The 23,935-nt window shown below is 27.5% G+C and overlaps 2 protein-coding genes across 2 annotated transcripts; one reads left to right on the top strand and one right to left on the bottom strand.

The window, feature by feature from the left end:
• Positions 1 to 4,616: 4,616 nt before the first annotated feature.
• OCT59_002346 (uncharacterized protein) lies at positions 4,617 to 6,255 on the top strand (the record flags this gene model as incomplete). The annotated part of the gene is made up of 6 exons (XM_066144437.1): positions 4,617 to 5,283; positions 5,351 to 5,388; positions 5,455 to 5,496; positions 5,567 to 5,618; positions 5,688 to 5,876; positions 5,951 to 6,255. 6 exons carry the CDS (start codon positions 4,617 to 4,619, stop codon positions 6,253 to 6,255), a joined length of 1,293 nt encoding a protein of 430 aa, XP_065995600.1.
• A 3,917-nt stretch (positions 6,256 to 10,172) lies between these two features.
• Positions 10,173 to 13,733, bottom strand: OCT59_002347 (uncharacterized protein; the record flags this gene model as incomplete). The annotated part of the gene is made up of 1 exon (XM_025332875.2): positions 10,173 to 13,733. The coding sequence occupies one exon, from the start codon at positions 13,731 to 13,733 to the stop codon at positions 10,173 to 10,175; it is 3,561 nt and encodes a 1,186-aa protein (XP_025166027.1).
• Between the last annotated feature and the right edge of the window lie 10,202 nt (positions 13,734 to 23,935).

Below are 23,935 nucleotides of genomic sequence, written 5' to 3' on the forward strand. Positions count from 1 at the left end.
AGGTTCCTCTGCGATTCCTAAAGTTCTGACTGCGGAGCGGATATTAGTGACCGGCTGTAAATTTTTTTTGATTGCGAAATTTTTTTTTAGCAATTTCTTTTTTGTACAGGTCCTCCTTGAGGTATAATACGTATATAATGACTATATATAACGTACATAAGATGGGTATTGCATAAATAAAATTTCCTGATTTTTTTTAATAATGCCATAGATCATTATAGATATAACAATTAACAAAATCTTTCAGAAATTTTCTAAATTTTTTTTTCTAATAATAACAATAGATCAGTATAATAATAGATAAAATCACTATGAATCGAAGCACTACTACAGGGGACAAAGTCCCCTGCTAATAAATTCATTATTCTTGTTTTAAATAAATGTAATCATTATTGATAATTCATTATACATACTATATATTATATATCCCATTCCGTTTTTTTCATCTTTAATAATATTTTTTTTCTTTACATATAAAGTTAAGAATATTAAAAGTAGGTTATTTTTTACATAAAGACATAAAGATATAATAGTTCAAAATCTTATATAACTTTTCGTTTGAGAACATTATTAGACAGAAGAATATCTCAATATAAAACCAATAATTTTAATTTTTTTTTTTTTACTATTTATAATATATATCTATATAACTAAAAAAATACATGATAAAATCGTAACGTTTAGACTAGCATGTATAAATAGTTTTGAATTGTGTAATAGTATATTTTCTGCTTGCGCCTAATCTATTCCATGTTAGCGTAAGTTTTTTTTTGCTCCTTATTTTCTAGATTATTTAGGTTAATATCGGTAAGTTCAAGGCATGAATTCCGAATTGCAGATCATCAATATTGTGATAGAGATTATTAGATCATCGATCCTAAGAAGGTTATATTTTTTTATAGACTAAATCCCTATCCCAAATCTAATTATAGATTGTCACATGTAATCTACTAGTTTTACGTCATCTCGGACGCTACATTTGTTACGTCATACAATTTTAAACTATTAAAAATTTCTAAATATAATAAATACTGCGCCCATAATTAATAAATTCACTAAATAAGTCACGGCATTAAACCTGCTCGTACAATACAAAAATTATTTATTTTAAGTAATTTTTTTTTAGAAGTTTCTATTTAAAACTTTAATTATTTTCGTGTGTATAAATAAATATGTATGTTCATTGATGCGGTGATGCAGTGTCACTCTGTCATGCGGTAGTTACACCATCAATTGTTATATATAACTTGTATAACTTCAGTTTTTTTGGTTTTTTTTTGCACCCCGTTTAAATAAATTCATATAAAAGGCATTCTATATTTCATTATGTCTACTATTCGAAGTGACCTAGTTCATCAAACAATTAATAGAGCATGGGCATCATTTGATTATAATACTCATGGAGACTTACATACTTCATATGAATATATACGACAAGTAATTCTCACTGATAGTTCTCTTACGGAGGATGAAAAAACTGAGGCAATAAGATTAAATAATAAAGATTATGATCGAGATAAGATTAGATGTAATACAGGAATAAGAAGAATTTGTGAAAATTGTAATCAAAAATGTTTAGCTACATTACATTGCGAATATTGTGTTCAAAATTATTTAAAAGCAAGATTTTCAAATTGGACGTCTGGAAATAATGATATTGATAATTTGATACAAAAATGTCAATTGGTAACACTTAGCCCGGGGATGATAGTAGAATGGATCCCATATGATAATCTACAAAATATTAAACATCTAACTAAAGGAGGATTCTCTGATATTTATACAGCAAATTGGATTGATGGATATTATATTGAATGGGATACTAAAAAGCAACAATTAATAAGATTCGGAACTCAGTTTGTAGTACTTAAAGAATTAGTAAATGTTGAAGGTGCAAGTCAAATTTGGTTTGAAGAGGTTTGTAATCTAATAATCTAATGACTTATATTTAAAATTTTCAATTATTATCAATAAATTTAAAATATATTTCTATAGGCTAAATCTCATTTAAATATAAGCAGTAAATATCCAAGAATTGCCAAGTGTTATGGTTTAACCAAAAATCCATCAAATGGAAATTATCTGCTTGTATTAAATTGGAAGGATATAAATTTAAGGGAATATTTACAACGAAATAATAGCCAAATTACATGGAAAGAACGAATTCAAATCGTTTTTTCAATAATTGATGCACTTCGTTGGATTCATAAAGAGAATTCGATTCATAGAGATTTGCATTCTGGAAATATATTATATTCACAACAAGCAGATGCTTGGTGTATTAGTGATCTTGGATTTTGTGGTCCTGCAGATAAATCATCAAAAAGTATATATGGAAATCTTCCTTACATAGCACCCGAAGTTATTTCTGGAAGAAAGTATTCTTTTGCATCTGATATTTATAGTATTGGTATACTTATGTGGGAAATTTCGTCTGGACAACTTCCTTTTTATAATCATGAACATGATTATAACCTTGCAATGAACATAGTTAATGGCGTAAGACCAAGAATAGTACCAGGAACTCCTTTAGAATATGAAAATTTAATCAAACAATGTTGGGATGCTGATTCACTAAAAAGGCCTAACATTAATACACTTTTGAATAAAATAAGTGAAATTAATGCATCATTTCAAAATATATCAGATGAATCACAAGCAAATAATAATTTGAACAAAAGTAACTTAAAAATAAATTATACGAGTAAAATGTTATTTACAAGTAAAGTCCACCAATTTGAAAAATTTCCTGAACCAAGGAATGCAACAGAAGGTAGGTATAATTGCATTATATATTTATTAGATTTATTAATGTTATTTTTATTAATATTATTTCCTTTATTATACAATATGATAACAGAAGAACAAGAAGGTAACGCAAATTTAATAGGTTTATTTAAAATTGATCTATTAATAAATTGATTTGTTTATTATAATAACTTAAAATATTACTTATTTATAACAGCATTTTATAGTAAATCATATGATTTAAATATTCCTGATAATTGTAAGTATTTGTTAAAATTTTTCGTCAAATTTTATCGTATGTTGATATACTGTATGTTAATATTTTTTCATTTTTTTCATTTTAGTTGATGATTCTAATTCAAATTATGCTAGTACATCTAAGACAAGCAGCAAATTAAAAGGTAATCATTTATTTTATCAATTATTTAATGTATTTGATTTATTTGATGTATTAATCTATTTCTTAATTTTAGGATTTAGTAAAAGATTATCTAAAGTATTTAAACCCCTGAATATAAATTCAAAAAATGATAAGTAAATATATTGTTAGTACAAGCGTTTTATTAAATATAATTTTTTTTAAAAAAAATTGATATTCAAAATGATTAAATGATTATAAAACAATGCAATAACAGACTGAATGACGTAAATTGATATTGACGTTAGGGTAGATATTTTTTTATAATAATAACTTCACTTCATAATTAAATTAAAGTTTTAATGAGTAATTATAATTAGTTTGTTTATTACTTTACAAATTATATGTCTCATTTTATTTTGGAATTTATTTAAACACTAAGACTAGAGTATCAAGAAATTTCTTAGTTTGTAATTTAAATAATTCTCTTATATTTACATAAATTATTAAATATATAAATTATCAATCTTGGTATAAGTATTAAAAATAAATGTTATATGATGATGGTTTTGTGAGTGTTTTATGAAATACTATGTGAATCGACTGCGGAGAAGAACATGAATGGACAACGGAGAATTTACATTACAGTATGACAAGTGTTTCAGGGGTTTGTTTGTTTGAATATGGAACGTTAAGAAATAGGTGTTTTGCAGGGTGTTACGATAACATGTAGTGTATGGATACCTTTATATGTAGGATCGGTAAGACGAATACCAGTGGTGTAGGGTCGACCACCTGTAACTCGTGGTTACACAAATATATGGATCACGGATTGAACTAAAGCCACATATAAATTACTATAGTTTAGATGTGCAAATCACAATGATCTTATTTTAATAAAAAAGTGATAATTATATGATACTATCACACCATGACGGCACATTGCGAAGCTATACATGATGTGAATCTTATCGCCTTCGCGTTTCTAGTTCTTAAGATATTTAGCATCAGCTACTTAAAATACCTCAAAATTATATATAATTTTATTATATACTTGAAAATAATACACAATAAAGGAAGTATACACTATTTTTAAATGTTTTAGATAAAAATATTTATAATTTTTTTTATTAAGATCTTATAAAAAAAAAGTTTAATTTCTAACTTTCTATTATCAAGTGGTAAAAACATAAAAAACTAAGAATAGAGCTAGCACACACAACCTTAACTTTTAACATCAGCTGCTCTTCTATGTATGTGTGCTGCGAAATTTAATATGGATTTTATTTGTGTAACCAATTTTATGTGACTTCAGTTTTGTCTTGTGATCATAAATATGTGTAACCCTGCCCTGTTTATTTATCTATCCCCTAGACCCTACAATACACTACATCTGTCTACATGTTTACTATGCTCTCCGGTATTTGTGTTCATATAAAAAATAATAATAAAAAAAAAAGAAAAAAAAATATATACATACATATAGTATATATATTTTTTTTCAAACGAAATGATTTTTTTATATACTTCATTGATATATATTATTGTGTTTGGTGCTTTTCTTCAATTGTTAGTTGAAGTAAAGTCTCAATTAATAACTTATAAACCAGATTTACGTTACGCTCATACTGCTACATTAATTGAAGATAAAATATACATATTAGGCGGAGCAGTCCCTCCTCCTCGTACTGATTACGGGATATCACCAAAAGAAACGTTTTTATATCTCGATGTCTCTACTCCTTTTAGCACTAATGAAGTAAAATATATTGACATCTCAAACAACAATGCCGTTCCATCGCATCGATTTGCTATAGCTACTAAAGGTGGTGCAAACAATAGTACGTTATTCTTATATGGTGGTGATAATTTAAACAATCAAACAAAGGAATTAGTTTATACGTTTGATGCCCAACATAGCACATGGAGTGTTCCAAAAATAACTGGTGATCCTGATCCTCCTAAAGGAACGAGTTATATGTTTCCTGTAATTGATTATAATGAGTTATTTTATTTATTTGGCGGAGGAGGTGCTCCTGTGGTAAATTATGTGAATGATATGCATATCTTGGATACAATAAATTTAAGCTGGAAAAAAGCCAGCTCAATTGGTGCACCTAGTAATAGAGATGGTTATGGTGCCGTATTCTTACCAAACAAAAAAATTATCTATATGGGTATGTAATATGAACATATGATTTATTAAGAATTTTTTCATATTCATGATATTATTATTATAACTAGGTGGGTATGGTCCGAATGGCTTTTTACCACTAAATGAGGTAATTATTATAGAATCAAATAAATAAATTAAAAGTAATAACTCATGACTTTGATAATATTTTAAGGTATTCTTATATGATACAATCAACAATTCATGGGAGAGAAAGGTAGTGTTCTTATTAGTTTTTTGTTATTAATTCAATTTTAATAGTGTGTAACCTTCTATTCTTACGTTAGGAAACTGATGGAATAGTACCCACACCAAGAGCTTCATTTTCGGCGGTTCTTGGTAAATATTTCAAATTATGGTTATTACGTAATATATTAATATATATTTAATTTAATCTACAATCAACAGGATTAGATGGACAAAGTGTGATTATTTTCGGAGGGAGTTCAGAACCCCCTCTAAGCCGTGAAATTGCACTTTATGTTTTAAATTTAAATAAATTTAGATGGCGTATTCCGGGAATCTCTGGAAAAATTCCAGCAAGCCGTGCTTTTCATAATGCATTATTAATTGGAAATTATATGGTCGTGACTTTTGGTAAATATAATAATTGTTTAGATTTAGTATTTTATAAATTATTTAAATTTACTAAAATATATTTAATATTAAAGGTGGTGGATACATGCGAGAAGATGATAATGATATATTATTACTTGATATTAGTAATAACGATGAATATGCTTGGACAACATCTTTTGTACCTCCATTACCTACTTCTCAATCACCTACTAATTCATCATCACATTCTAATATTAATACAATCGGCGTAGCTATAGGAATTTTAATAGGTGTAATTGGTGGTATTGCATTGACAGTCGGAGGTTTCTTTTTATACAAACAATATAAAAATAGAAAAGAACGAAGTAAAGCAATATCAACTCCTGGAAATGAGAGAATTAATATCAAATATTCTTAAAAAATTAGATATATCAAATCCTGAAGGAATTTTGAAAGAAAGAACTGTAGTGGTTGAAAAAAAGTTCTCAGAATAATTTTTCCAGTCAAAATTTAGCTGTAAACCATTGCGTGATTTTTTACATACGTGTAATTTCGAAATTCACACCCTTTTAAACTCCTATACATGTTATGGACTTTATCATATTTTTAAAGTAGTTTATAGTGTATTGAAATAAAATACAAGTCCGAAAGGAATTTTTAACGATTAAAATTTCGTTAGTGTCGCATGATTTGTTTTGCTGGGAATCTCGTACAACTCCTTTATGATAACAAATTAACCACAAATAATAAATTAGATATCGTATTGGGTATAACCTGTACGAATGAAAATTCATAATTAAATTCCTTCCATAAAGGAAACAATAATAAATTATAGGTACGTTTTTGTTCATTGCATATTTTCCTAATTTTTAATTGCTGCAGAAAAATGTTACCGCAAATCTTGTACTACTTGCCATGAATTTAAAAATGCTAAGCCCTGAAACTCGATTAGTTTTATGTAACCAGCAAGTATTGCCCGTTTATACTACCCGTTTACTTTTTTATCAGATATGACTCAAGTAATATCTGGTATTACCCGGATAAAAATCAATTTTTTTTCTAATAAATATACACATCAAGATAATTAGAAAATAAAATAAAAAAATAAGTGCTGAGTAGCACACCTCTTAATTCTGGCCGAAAGTTATAATTTTGGCCAGATTTAGTGAACATTTCATTTAGCCAAAAATTAAAATCAATATAAACCTTAATTCTGGCCGGCAATAAAATTCTGGCCAGAGTTAACATATTAACTCTGGCAAAATTTAATTTTCTATTGGAGTGGGTATATATGCATTACAGTAACATTTTACTCGTTTGCTCCGGATACTCGAGTATACCGGATTGTATCCGGGTAAACGGGTAACGGGTCGCAGCTCTACCAGCAGTTTGTATACTTACATCTTTTCTTTAAATATATACTGTAATTCACTTATTTTTATTTAATTGTAAGCATGGAACACATACTCCAAAACAATTCTGAAATTATACACAAGGAGAGATCTTATGACAAATACTGTCTCAATATTGTCAAAGGCAATAGTTTTGCTTATAAAAGAAGTATTATCAGATTATAATTTGTCAGAAATAAATAAATTCTTTCAACTTTTGTCCCCGGTCAACTAACCGTGAAAAAATGCTACGAAAGTTCATGTGATTTTTCACCACCAGTGACCAGTGTCACATCCTACCGTATTTCATTTTTTAATAGCTCTCTTTCTTTATTAGTATTTAGATACCGAATATATTTTTTCCAAAGATCTACACTTTTACCCGTTTATCCTCCTGCGGATCTACAGGCCTTCTAGGGGCTATTGACCTACCTCTGGTATAGACCTTGTTGTCAAGACCATTTAAACTAAAAAAAATTATGAGACGTTTAGAATGGTCTCCATAATAAATATGTATCACCTCACTATCTAAACATTGATTAAAAAAGAAAAATCTTTTTCGGTCTTTTTTTTTAGAACCAAAATTTTAATAAATATTATTTTTTTCAGTCTCTTTTTGGTCTCTTTTTTTTAAACTAATTTTTTTTATATTTATTTTTTTTTTTTTGGTCACTTTTTGGATCAAATTTTTTTTTTTTAATATTATTTCTTTCGGATTCTTTTGGACTGAAAATAATTTTTTTTTTAAGTCTCTTTTTTGGATGAATTTTTTTTTCAATTTTTTCAGTTTTTAAAACTCATATTTTAATAATCTTTTCTTTCTATTTTTCTTAAAACTGAATTTTTAATATTTTTCGCTCCGGTATTTTTAAAACTGAATTTTATAACTTATACTAATATTTTTTTTATGTAATTTTTTTTATTTACTATTTTTATTAACTTATATACTGTATGTGTAAATATAGTATGTGATTCACAAATAGTACATATCCCGTTGTTTTTGTTTTGGGATTCATAGTTTCAAACTTGCTTTAATCTACCTTCTCCTGCCTCACCTTTAAATGTACAATAATATTTTTGCAGTGCTGAATTATACCTAAAAGGAGGTTCATTTTGGAATAAATGAACAAATATATTCTCAGGAAAGACATTTATTGAGAGTCGTTTGGATCCTACGGAATGTCTATTGAAACCAAGACGTTTTTTAATTAAGACTATAAACGCATTTTGGTAAGACACAAGCTGCTCAAAAGTAGACTGGTGGAGTAAATGGAGATGAAGTATAGTTTTATTGTTTTTATGCTTAGTTCTTTCATGAGTTAAAAGTTGTTTTCGCAAAGAAAAGGTTTTTTGGCAAAGGTAACATTTAAAGGATATGTTGGATACAGTAACGCGTGATTGTGCCGTATAATAGTTAAACTGGTAATGATTGACCGTCGATCATTTCGCAGGTGATATAACTGAAGTGAGCCATATGGCCGATTTTCATTTTTAATTCATTCTTTTCTGGATCGACAATCTAATAATCAAAATAAATACATATTTGAAACAAATTATATCTTGTGTGATTTTTTATCTAGAATAAGTAAAGTACATATTTTAGCTTAATTTTATTTTTTTTTTGTCGGCATGTTTTTATTATTTTTAAGAAAATTTATTTGTTTTACTTTTCTTCTTCATAACTTTAGGATTACTAGTATCCATCCGTTTATTACCTTATTTAACCTCCTTTTCCGGCTCTTCTACTTCGTCTCTTTAGCAGGCCGAATTCGACATAATAAATCTCTTAGCAGTTAGATAATTTGTTAATAATAAATCACGTGGTATGTTACGATTTAACATATGTTATGTGTAAAGTTTTAACATTATTACCATTATACCAACACTCATCTCCGAAAGGGTTGGATTTGGTTTACAGTTGTTAGAGTCGCTGTCGGTCTTAGTATATAGGATCTGTGTGATTTTTACTGTAGCTTCGTTCGCTTTGAAAAATAAAAACATTATTATCATTATTGCCACCGATTTATACTGATATTTAATAACTTGTTTTCAAATTTTTTCATGTTATATAATTTATAATATATTGAAATTTATTTAGTATTACGTAGAATGAAAAAATACAAAATGATTGTAATCAAATGTATACCACGTATTCATGTGATAATCGTGATATGTCGTAATATATCACAACCGCACCTTTAAATGTCTTAAAATCAGATCATAAAAATAATGATATAAATTTCTAAACTGCTTATAAATATTCGGTGTAAGTCGCATATTTTTGGCTAACTAGTTTATGACAATTTTTGAGTTTATTCAATTGACAAAAAATCAATGAAATTATAATACGAACGCTAGTTCGCTGGTTTAATTTATGGTCTTTTGTGATATACTTATTACTAAAATAAATAACAACAAAAATGAAGGATGTCTAAAATTGCCTCACTTTTTGGATTGTCTCATAAACACCAAATATTAAAATTATTATTGATAATGCAACGCTCAGGCATTAATTTATCTTTTTTTTTCTTTATATAATTGTCAATAAAATTTGAAAAATTGACGTCATACTTTATCACAAATTTCTGTACAAATATATCTTTTATTGTTATAATGATAATACATCTTAGCTTTTACATAACTTATAATAAATTTAACAAAAAAAATATTGTTTTCGTATAGTATATCAACTCCCTTAGAGCCAGTTATTCTATAAAAATTTGATTTTGTTGCAGTAGAACAATTGGCCAACGACCGGTTGGATTGAATTTCGTTCCTAGGCATGGAAAAGATCACAGAAAAGAATTTTATCATTCTAATCTTAAAAGTAACCTTTTGAATTGCTGGCATCTATAATAATACCATTATTATAATAACTCTGATACAAAAAAAGTTCCAGAATTTGGGATGGATAATACAAATTTAAGAAACTGATTTTATATATCTAATAAAAGTATTTCTTAGAAAACTTTCCAAGTAATTTATATAAGCTATTTCCATTTTTTCCCATGCTATTTTCTAAAGGTATATAATGGCTTTCTTTAAAATCATTGATTCTACTACGCTTCACTTCATCATTTATTTTTTTCAAAGTCTGTCCGTTGATGGGTAAAGCATATAATCGTTGTTCAAGGTCGCTTATGTCCTTTGGTGAAATTGGGCATGTGTCATCGTTGCTAATTGCTTGATTTATCAAATCTATTTGATCTAAATAACTTTTTTTCGTGTCTTCAAGTCCTTTGAGTATTTCATCATCATAATTTCTGGGATCAGCACTCTTCTTAATCTTTTCTTCATTTACGAAGAGATCCAAGTATTCCGCATACGCATCATTGAAACTTGCTATTGCGTTTTGTCTTAGGAATTGTGCAAATTTAATACTAATTTCATTTATTATATTCTGTTCACCTTTTAATTGAGTCAATCTCTCTTCACACTCCTTTATCATTGCTTTTTTTGCATCTTGATCTGATTTATTTTTTAAGATCTCTGAATTTACATCCTCATTAACAATATTATTAATTATTTGTTTATTCTCATAAGAAATATGCATATGTTTATTCCGTTCACAGCCACATTCTTTACATGTTCCATCGAATTTCATGGCCCAGCATAATTTCAAATAGTTATTAAACGGTACATAACAGCGTTTGCAACAATGTTGTATATAATCTATCTTTATGGTTGTTTCGTTAATTTTCAATGTTCTATCACAGCTGCCATTTGTGCACACCGTTCTCGGGTATCCCAATTGTATTGGCTCGAGGTCTATTTGCGGAATATAAAGTTGGTCTTTAAGATCTTCTATCGTTTTGTCAGAGTTTTCTATTTCACTTTGTTTTTCTTTGATTAATTTAATATTCGTTTGGATAAGTTGACCTACTTCCGCAAGAGGTTTAGAAAGAAGCATTACAATACTTCTAGCATTGTTAAGCGATATAGTATCTTCTACCTGGTGAGGCTTACATCCCGAAATGTGCTCAATAAGTCTTCTTGATTCATTCACAGATTTTTTCCAACTCTCTGCAAAACATAGTTCATCCGTTTCCGTAAAAGCGATACCTTCTTTAAGTGCTGCTAAGAATCTGAATGATTCATTATCGAAGCAATAAGTAGTATCTTTATCTATATTTATTTCAACGTTAGAACGTTCCTTGAGCTCGTCAATTTGTTTTTTAAGTGATGGCAATGTGTCCCCTGGGCGATAAAATGTTCCCCTAGCATTTGTAAAGCAGAAGACTATATTATCTTTTGCACTCTTATGAAGATGTGACAATAATTCCTGTACACAAAATCTAAACACTATATTAAGTCGTGGATTGTTGGGCTTGAGAAGGATACATATCCCATTTAAAAATTTGTATTTGCTAATAGAAATCATTATTTTTTCAAAATTTTTCTTGTCTTCATTTAATCCTCTAGTGTCTCCTATGCCGGGAGTATCAATCAATCTTATATGTTTATTTCCAGGTGCGTGGAATACATAGCTTTTACACCATATAGTAGATGACTCTCCTACACTTCCTAACCGTTCATTTGAATCATCATCGCCTAATTTTATTGTTTTCATCTCACAATTTTCATCTGTTACTGTAAACTTGGATGGGATAAATACCCTCATATTTCTAGATTTTGCATCGCTGAGCGAATCAAACTTGAGATAATTCACGAAGGCGTTTATAAATGTAGACTTTCCTACACCAGTCTCACCAAGAAGTAGTATGTTTATTTCTTCTGGAGATGCTGACGGTAACACTTTAATAAGTGTGTCTGACTCAAATGGTACGTATCCTCTAGTATGATGAGAGCTATTGCATCTAAATTTACAATGAGTAACATCACTTTCACCGCAATCACAATACAAACGTTTGTTATAACCATATTTTATGTTCTGTTCACATTTGAGACATCTCCAATTACAATCAACTATTGGACAATCCTGGGGACAGGGCATTACCAACTGTGTCTTCTTATTAGGAGTATTTTTCGGCTTGCTTGGTACTGGATCAAATTTAACAACATTTGATGTAAATAACACTTTGCTATCATCATAATAGTTATCACTATTTAACTTTCCATTAATATAATGTTGAATTACTGGATATTTAGAACACTCTTTTCCGGTAAATATTTTAAGACAATACTTGCTCAATTCATCTGAATTGTAAAGGTCACGAAACATACTGTATATTGGAAATGACTTATCATCAATATTATGTTCATCGCTATCAATAAGTATATATATTTCATTGTTTGGATATTTAAGCAAAATGTGCTCATCAATGGTTAAATTTTTATCAATTTTCTCCACTTTTTTTGATTTTATAGCAAGCGCTAAGCCAGCCCTTATAGATACTGATCGGTGCTTTTTAATAAATTCCATTATAGAGCTCTTAGACAAGTTACCTTTCTGAAATGTTTCTATCTTACTTTCAAGTTCGTCAGTATCTTCATTACTAAAACGTATTTTAATAAGATATTCTGTGAGTTCATTTACGAATCTTACTTTCTCGTTTCTGACTTCTTGCATACGGTCTTTGATTTCATTAAAAACTGGTGTGAGATCAGGTAAAATTATTTGTGCTTCATTTGTATCATTGAATAAATCATTAAGTCTTTGTTTGAACTCAGATAAATTATCAAACATTTGTTCTACTTTTAGGATAGTTGCCTCACTCAAACTTGTTTCCATGAAATTAACGTTGGTATTTTGAGCAAATAGATCCGCGAGATCTGATATTGGATATAGTATATATTCGATTGGAACACCTTTCCCATTATTAAGTTTTTTAATATACGAAGGAAGCCCAATTATGATCTTTCTTGCTTCATTAAAAGACTGAGGAAGCTGCTTGTTATGCGGAATATCACCAAATAGTTTTATTGAGAAATGAGTCCCAAGATTCGGCTCTTTAACATTTTTGAAGCTTTTCTTAGAAATAGAAACTGATAAATTTTCACAATATGCCTTTAGTCCTTCTTCGACTTGTGACTTTTCCTCTTCTTTCACATTACTACATTCAATTGATGCTATTATACTAGCTCCCCACTTTATTCCTATTATGACATGGGTAGCATGGTTATTACTGAACTCATCCGTGGAAATGCATGCCTTAACATCGTCACGATAAATGTCCAAATTTTCCTCAAATGAAGTTATCTTATATATTAGATTGCTTTTCACAGATTTAAAACTTTCCTTTACGTCAGTTAGATACTCTATAGAACCTTTCAAACCTTTCCAAGAAAATAGTTCCGCGATAATACTTAATTTTAATTCAGCTTCGACGTCTAACATTTTGAACTTTTCCTTATATGTATTCTCATATCCACATAATATATTAGGTTGAAAGATTTTAGTTTTTTTAATTGAACCATTTGGCCACTTTTCTTTATTTAATATATTGATTCCACAGAACGTATCTATAGTAGCATTATATAGAGACCCAATCTCTTCGATCCTCCCAAGAGACTTTCGTCGTATAGTATTTTGAATATCTTCCATTAAATTTGACGCAGCGAGACTAAATTTTGATTTCAATCATAAATCTGGTTTTTTTTAAAGGGAAATTTTATACATGTGGGTGTAAAGGCCGTATTTTTATAATGAAAACTTTGTTTTTTTTTTCTAAATAATCAGGCTAAAACAGGTTTTAATTGACACATGAAAAATTGTCAATCAATGGGACCAACTTTATTTTGAAGAATGACTCTTTTTTTAGAAATTAGAATAGATTATCAATATAAATTTAACAAACAATTATAGTCTATATAAAATTTAATGCATTATCAATATGCAATTTTACGCATTATCTACATGCATTCTGCAAAATAATTTTAAATCATTGTTCTTTAACTGATCGATATTATTATGTAAGATTAGAACAATATTGAATGCACAAGTATATACATAAAAAGAAAATAAGCTTATGAAAAACTAGTCAAATAAAAGTTCATTTATTTTCATCAATTCAATGGTAGAACAATAATAGATTACTATATCGGTCAATAAATTACATGTACCTTAATGATTCGATAATAAATAATTTCTATTCAACGATGCAATGATGCATAAAAAATTATGAAACATACATAATGTGAATTACAATAAGTTACCGTGAAAAATTTTTATCTGGATAAAAGAAAAAATATCTAAAATCCAGATATTTATTTGAAAAAAAAAGAATATATATATAGTTTCTTTATAAACCAAAAAATCAATTATTAATTATTACAATAATTATTTTAATTTCAAATTTCTGCAGATAAAAAAAAATGTAAAAAAAAAAAGTTCATATTTAGTTTATCAGAATTCGCCATATTATTTATTCCTTAAATAAATAATATATAAATAATATGTAAAAAAAAAATTTTAATAAATAAAATGACAAAATTTTTTAGATAAAAATAAATTCCTGAAATCTTTAATAAAATAAACAAAGGAGATATAAAATATTAGAATTTTATTTTTATTTTTATTTTTATGACACAAGGTCGTCAATTATCAGTACAAAATATAAAATATTAGAAGTACGTTTAATATTAATATTTCTTTTTTGCTGATGCGCCACAAAATCATGTGGTTGGAAAAAGTGACGGGAAAATAAATCCACTAGAGGGTCGATCTTAATTCTGGATAAAGTTAATCATGCTTAAAATTTTGATAACTCTGGCCTACCTGATTAAGTTTTCATTAATCTTTTATTTCTGAACCTTACTTCAGATCTTTGATTAACAATAATAAAAAAAAGAACCTACTAAACAATCATAAAAATACATAATAAATATTGTCAATTGATAGTGCGCAGGTTTAAATGGTTTAGCAGGTAGTCATTAAGCCAATGATCATCTACAATGACAAAGTTTTAAAATTTTTTTTTCGTAATGTCGTAGTAATTGATTTAGAATTTAATATTTAAATTTTATGACTTAAAAACATCAATTCCACAAAAAATATTTATTCCAAAATTTTTTTTGTTTCAAACACTTATTTATGACTCTTTAAACTAACAATTTTACTGAACGTTCAAATGGATAACGGAACATTTGAAAATAACAAGCGTCAACATCATGTTATCTTCACGATTAAACTTTTTCTATTAAATTTATTTTAAAAATGTGTGATCGTCAATTAGAATTATAAGGTAGGATGACGTACAGTATGACATCATTTAACAGCATGTGGTTAATTTTAATAATTGGGGCAGATCTTTTTTTAATGTCAGTCGATATTAGTTAACATTAGTATAACCTGAATAATAAAAAATTATGAAGCTGTATATGTACAGTATATATATCTTGATGTACTATAATTTTAATTGTATTTTATTTAACATAAAGATGCTTTTTCAAAGATGCTTTTTAACTTTTTTTTTTTTTTTTACAAAAAAGTTAAAAAAATTAAAAAAATTCATTTACCGAGAAAGTAAATCATTTAAGCGTAGACGTAATTGAAAAGCAAGATGTTCATGCTTTTTCAATTAAGGATCTACCACCGAAATATTTTGTAAATTTCAGAATTTGACACGTAAGTATGTTTAAAACTTACATCATAAGATCGTCAGAAAATGAAGAGAGTATTATATATAAATGAGCTGTGGTTTCTCTGACAGATTCAACTAGATCATGTCCGGTTTGTCAATTAATGTGATTTGTAAATAAGTTTAAATTATTCGCCAATAATCACAAAATTTGTAAAATACCTCTATGAATGACGAAATCGTAAATAAGACTATATAATACATGAAATCAAATTTCTGGTATAATTTCAACTAATAATTCGACACAAGCAATTAGAGAGTTCATATCTACTAAATTACTTTCGTATTTCCTAAGAATAAAGTCACCAAACAAATTAATACAATCGTCGCCAACTTTCTTCCTGGACATCTTATAAAAGAATTCTTCTTTGACTCAAAATTTTCATCCATCCATCTATCAGGATTAAATTTATAAGGTTCTTCCCAATAATAATCACATTATGGATAGCTTTAACATTAATTATAAACAATGTGTCAGCTGTCCATTGATATCCCGTTCACTAGGTTTATCAATATATTTTGTAAACAAAGTTACAGTTGGAAAAACGCGAGCTACTCCTTTAACAATTTCTTTACGATTATTTAATGAATATTAAATAATATAGTAAACCGTAAAATTCATATTTAGTAATTGGTCAAATTTTATATACTATAACATTTCCTTTTTTCACATCTGGATAATATGCAATATAATAGATGGTGAATGAACATTCATTATTTGAAATAAAAAAAAAGGAATGGTTATCATAATTAAAGTTAAGCATATTACATTTACGTTAAATTTCGATGATTAAAATTGTAAAATAAACCTAAAATTAAGATATTTATAATAAAATTCATTTACTTTATAAGCTCCACTAAGAATATCAAATAATTTAACGCGAATTTCGGTATCAGTCAAAAATCTATGTAATTAACATCACGAAATGTGTTTTTTGATAATCATCATACGGTATGGGTTCATATTACAATTTCTTGTCTACGACTCTAATATTTGCACCCAGTTTTTGGCTTATTTTAAAAAAAATGGAACATAATTTTGTAGATAAATCCCATAAAAAAGATTACAGAATCTTCGATTCTTGTTGATGGATGATAACTACGACTAAATATCTATAATTTGGGAAGTCTCATTAATATTCTACTCGACATAAAACTATAGCGTATAAATCTCATGTATGTCACCATCATATTTCTTATAATAATTATAAACCATTTCGATATCTCCATGAAACCACTAATAAATATGAATGGGAAGATCTCAGGACCGGTGATAAAATATGTATAACTAGGAACCGTTGTAAGTCCGGAGCGAAAACTAAAATTTGCAATTTCATTGGGCGACGATCACGTGCAACGAGAAAGCCACGTGATCGATTTTTTTTCATGATGCGTAGACATACCGTACCGCATACCTATAGTTCCCCCAAAGTTAGTACCAAAGTTAGTACCCACGTTATAAGACCCGGGTATTTTAATTTTTACTCTTAATCTCCTGTCGCACTAAGTGTCACTCATGACCACCTTTATACTAATTTTTAAAAATTGCGAGTGATTAGCTGTTTATAAATGACCGGGAATCTTCGTTTAGTTATTTCCCGGCCTCATATAGATAGCCGGGAAATTACTAATTTTAGTTTAAAATAGTTAAAATAGTTAATATTTAATGAGTGACACGCTCCAGGGGATTACCCATTTATTTCATGGGAAGGGGAACATTAGGGTTTTTTCCCTTCGGGAAAAAAACCCTATTATTCCCGACTCCCCACGAAATAAATAATACCAATTAGTGTCCCCCTTAATTCTAGTACTGTAGATTTAGCTTAATTCTGGTTAAAATTATTATGTACCCCTCATATAATACCCGGTATCTCACAAAGTACCCACGGGTAATATATAATTTCGGTACGGTATATTGTCCGGAGCGAAGCGTAGGACAATAATGGTGTCACATAAAATAAAACATTAATTATTTAAATTCTCAAGTGATTTTAAAAGTCATCTTATTGTTTCTCTTTTTATTTTATTTTATTTTATTTTTGTTGCTGAGCTCCTTCAGTCTTAACAATTTTCAGGGAGATTTATATTTTTAACAACAAAATTATTTACATATGATCATATGATCATTTCGACATAATCAACGCACATTAAAAACTCCTGACGATCTCACATCTCATAGATTGTTGTACATTTTGAATTTTGTGACCGTAATCGTCGTATAACGACCTACTGTATATTAAATTTCATACAAAATTGACGTCATTGAAAAAAATCAACATAATATAAAAAATCTATCAATATTAGAATAATAAGTCTATTATTATTAATTTTATGGTGGTATAAATAAGTTATTTCATGGAGATTTTCACGGCGCAGCCGTGAAAAAATCCACAATTCCTCGTGAAATAACTATTACACATATACGTTGCCTTACCAATTTACATAGTAATAAAAAAAAATATTCAAATACAATATATCTTTTTAAATATAAAAAAGTCAATTTCTTGGTTTAATTTCAACTAATAATTCGACACAAGCGACTATAAAACCGATATTCGTAGTTTTCATAGGAGAATCTGTATTTACTAAATTAATTTCATATTTCCTAAACAATAAAGTCATCAAACAAATTAATTCAATCATTGCTAACTTTCTTCCTGGACATAATCTTAATCCTCCACCAAACATGATAAATGAATATTTCTTTGATTCAAAACCTTCAACCATCCATCTATCAGGATTAAATTTATCAGGTTCTTCCCAATAATCTTTATTATAATGAATAGCATCAATATTAATTCGAAATAATGTATCAGCTGGCCATTTATATCCTGCTATTTCATCAGTTTTATCAATACATCTTGCAAATGAGCGCATTATTGGAATAATTCGAGCTACTTCTTTTACAATTGCTTCACAATAATTTAAATTATAAAAATCATCTTTAGTAATTGGTCGCATTTTATCATCTCGGAATATTTTATCAATTTCTTCTATCATTTTCTTTTTTACATCTGGATTTTTTAAAACATAATATATAATGAATGAAAACATATTCGCATTCTATATTTAAATAAAAAAAGAAAAAAGGAATGGTTAATATTATTTCAAGTTAAATTTAAAATAAACAATAAACCAAAATTTTAAAAAAATTTACTTTATAATTTCCACCAAGAATTCCTTCAAGTAAACTAAATCGAATTTCAGTTTCAGTCATAGATCTCGCGACTTCACCAGCTTCGATATAATTAACATCACGAAATGTATTTTTAATAATCATCGATGTCAACATATCATGCGGTAAGGGTTCATTCAATGGTATATCTTCAATTTCTTTTCTACGTCTCTTAATAATTGTACTCAGTACTTGATTAAGAAATCCCATATTCTGAAGTATATCATCTGCTTTATTTTTAAAAAATGGAATATAATGTCTTAAGAAAGGAGAAATGATATAAAATATTGAATAACCTGTAATATGTTTATTAAGTGCTTGAACTAATTTTACAGAATCTTCAATTATTTCTGATGGTTTATCAGATTTTTCATCAATGAAAGTATTAAAATAAGTTGTCATTAAATAAGATCTTTCACCAGTTAATAATTTAATAATTAAATCAGTTGAATAATGATTAAACCATTGAGAAATATTTAATATATTTTTATTTTCTTTGATAATTTCTTCTTTAAAAAATAATTTATCCCAATAACTTTCTAATTCAAGGAAAAGAACGTTTGTCCAATGAATAGCTTCGTTAGTAAATTTCGGTGACAGAATTGCTTGTGAAAAAAAATGACGATTACGTATCCACGATTTAAAATTGGTATTAAACACGACTCCTTTCCCTTCAATTCCCAATTCTTCTGGTCCTTTACAATTGGGAAGTCTCATCCAATGCGTACTTTTTTCTGATAAAAAATTTTCAAGATAATCACTTTGACATAAAACTATGGACCTTACATTCGCAAAATTAGAATAAGTTGAATAAATCTCATGTATGTCACCATATTTTTCGTAACAATAATTGTAAAACTTTTGTGAATCTCCATTAAATAACCAATAAATTTGAGGCAAATTACCTATGAATGGGAAAGGGAATGGACCAGGTAAAGGATTGACACGAGTAAAATATGAATAATAATAATATGCTACATGTGTAATTAATATTGTACTTAACAATAAAATATAATCATTAATTTCAAAATTCTCCAGTAATTTAAAATTCATCTTATCGTTTCTGTTTATTTTTATTTTTATTTTTTTTGTTGTTGTTTTTAACCTTTTCAGAAATAATATATAATATTTTGTTAATCTGCAAATTATTCTACATATATGGACATTCCGACACTAAAAATAATTACGTCAATCTTTCGCGATTAAAACTTTAAACATAGAAAGATTCTAGATTTGATATTTCAAATAGACAATGAAATTATATGACATGCTGATCATTTAACTGCATGTGTTAAATGTGATCACCCGGTTTTATTACCTTTGCAGATCCTAAATAAGAAATCGTCTTTCTGTAGCGCCAAGCTTCGTAGTTATATATAACCTGGATAATAATAAAAAAAAAATTATGAAACTGTATATATATATATATATATAGTTTAACTTGGTGAGCCAAATTTCCTAATAATTAATTAAGTGTAGCTGAGCGACAAGATGCTCATACTTTTGAATATTCCATTATGAAGTATACAATTCTATAAAGGCTGATGATAAAATGATCTACCGTATAGTGCAGTAGAAAGTATATTCCAGAGTTTTGACACGAGCATGTTTAAAACTTTCATATTAATAGGATGAAGGAGTATACTGTCATTAATAAGGAATTGTGTAATTGAATGATATTCTAAAGCTCCTGACAACTAATAGTTCTATTTTCTACTATATTCAGTTTCCAATTAATGGTTAGTTATAAAACATTGAATACACATTATTACACAATAACCATAAATTATAACAAATCAGAAATAAGTTTAACCTTAAATATAATAATTAATTTGTCGTCAGCATTTTTGTTCAAATATTCACAATAATCATACTCCTAGTTATTCATATGGATCATCACACATTATTCATTTTTAATTGGATTCATTTGAAATCCTTAAATTGAACATAGGCAGGACTATGCAAAAATTTGGAAAAGAAGGGTGAAAAGATAAAAGATAATTAATAAACCTAAGGCTAAACATGATAAAGAGCGTCCAGGGGCGGTTATTGGAGGGTATGACAACGGGTTGTTTTTTGCCATGTGGAAACGGGATGAATATAAATATGGTCATAATAAATGGGTATCAGCCAATTTAAAAATGAAAATAAGGGGACTTTTAACAATTTGTTAAAAGGAAAAAATATTATGAATATCAAAATTAACCATTCCAACGTCATTTCAGTATGTTTCGCTTAATTTCGATGTTAGCCTGAATTAATCCTTTATGGTAACAACTCATAGTCAGTCATGTTATAACGGGATTATGTTCGTCTATCAACTGATATGCGACACATGGATTTTGACTAACCGAAAAAAACTATTCCCGAAAAGAGGGGCGTGATTTATCTCCATAGTGTGATCAGATGTGTGATCAGATGATTTGTCGATCAGCTCTCAAAAAAAGTGCTGACAAAAATAGTATTTTATGTTTGACAAGCGATACTTAGCGAATCGACACGACTCCATCATAAGTTTTATTATAGAAGTTATTTTTGAGTTTTTGATATTGTAAATATATCGACTAAAAAAATCGTAAGATTTATATTTTTTTTATTTTAATATATAAACTTTTTGGGTTTTGCATTTATTTTATAATAACTTATTAGAATAATCATTTAAAAGGTTTTTTTAACTTATTTAGTGGTTCATGAGTTTTTATTTTGTAAGATTTTAGTATTTTAATATTAAGGAAATATTTATTTTTTAAAAGGATCTTTTTTTTTTACTTTTTGTAATAATAAACTAACAAAAAAATTTTAATTTTTTATATTATTATTCTTTCTTAAACTTACCTTGTAATAATATATGAGATAAATTTATATTATTTATTGGTTTTGTGATATTTTTGGTTGTTTCTTGTTTAAAAGTATAAAAATTGTTTGTTTATATATTTTGCCGATCACATAATCATTTGTACGGTTTCTTTTATGAATTTTCTTAATTGGGATAAATCAAATTAATAAGTTTCTTTTTTAGTCATGTTAGTAGTTCTTGAATAGATAGAAGCTTTTTTATCCGAAGTGGCGTAATATGACGTGACAATCTTTCTTTTTTTAATGAGTTAATGAATTCATAACTAACTGAATATACAAATTTTAATGTAATGAGATTCATCTCGTAAAAATAATCTGCGCCCGATTGTGATAATATTTACATTAAAAAACACATTTATTTTCGTTGGATTGCAATTTTTTAACGAAATGTATGTATTTAATATATAAAGTTATATATTCAAATATTTACTTTAATATTCTTGCAAATACAGTATAATCAATATACGAAAGAACGTTCTATACCTTGAACGACATGTTAATATTGTATTACCTGTCGGTAAAAAAAAATTCTTATAGTTTTCAATATCGCAATATCTTTATAATTAACATTAATATAACTTGTGAGATTATAATCTGTTAAAATATTAATTTATTATTTTACATATTTTCACTTCCTTAACTTAGACAGAGCATGATTTATTTTAAATATATTCATTCATTTTATTATGTTCAATATTTGTAGAAATTCAAAGTTGTTTATTTACAAAAAATTACAATTTTTTCAAAATAAAATAATTTTATACCATTATTCTTGAAAAACTATATTTAATTTTATGAATTTATGTCTTTATGAATTCTTTCATATATTATTTTCGGAGACTTTTGAAGATTATTCCGATTGCGTCATTATACAGCATGCACTAGAGATTGACTAATTATGTTATTATCCTGAGTACAATTTTCTTTTTATATAAATAAATTAAAATAATCTCGTCATTTAAATTTTAAAGGGTAGATTTCCATTAGAGAAATTCTTTTGACAAATAAACCCTTACTATAATGGTCGATCCATACAATTATATATTTAATTATTGTCCTTTAAAAATACTAGTACGGTAACACTAGGCACTGTATAAATTTTTAGTATTATTTTAAGTGATTCGTAACCATACTTGCTGAGAGTAGAAATACATTCATTTTCGTTATATTGAACGTTATTTTCCTTTAATGATTTGTTTAATAAATAGGTAACCCGTAACCATATCGTAACAGATTTCTTTACAATTACCATAATAATGACAAAAGTCATTTGGAGGTCGATAAAAAAAGGTGGTAGGATGGAAAGTTATATTGGTAAGTTGATGAATTTGCATGGCATCCGCAGAAGTCACGTGATGAGTATTTGCGGAAGTAAGATTCTGTTGCGGAGAGACAGTAAAGTTGTTGTAGTTATTGGAGTCCGGATAAGTAGCGTTGAACGGGGTGGTTGGTTGTTTTGATTCATATTGTATCAAGTATTTTTTCTAAAAAAAAAAAAAAATAGGAATTAATTAAAAAAATAAAAGATCGAAATATTAGAAACTATTGTATAAACTGTACACTGTGGAGAAACACACTATTAAAAAATCTTACTTCACAAAATGGTTTTTTTAATTGAATGAAAAGCTTTAAGTTAAAAGCTTTAAAGTTAAAGGCTTTAAGTTGAAAAAAAAAAGATTTCTCTTGCAGTCTTTTATATAAATTTTTGAATATTTGCCGATCTCACACTACTTTTAATCAATGGGTTGTGCTGTAATGAGCTTTGAAGGATAGCCACCGTCGCAAATAGGATGAAATTACCTTGTTTTTATATGCGTACTTTTTGAATTATACAATTGGCGAATACGTCTTTTATAAAAAATATCTGCGTTACCGAATTATGAACGGAATTATAAATCACATATCGCATTTAATAATAATAATTCTGATCAAATTATGACTTTGTTACATATTATGCATTGAAGTTTATGTATCACACATCTTTTGTATAGTGAAGAGTTAATATGTAGACGTGAAGATAAATACGTTGGATGCTCTTTAATATATTTGATCAAATGTAACACAGATCACGTAATAATGGATAGAAAAGGGCAAGTTAATATTTAATTATACTATATAAATAATCATTATTTGTTT

Source organism: Rhizophagus irregularis, chromosome 10, assembly GCF_026210795.1.
Source record: "Rhizophagus irregularis chromosome 10, complete sequence".
Lineage (NCBI taxonomy): Eukaryota > Fungi > Glomeromycota > Glomeromycetes > Glomerales > Glomeraceae > Rhizophagus > Rhizophagus irregularis.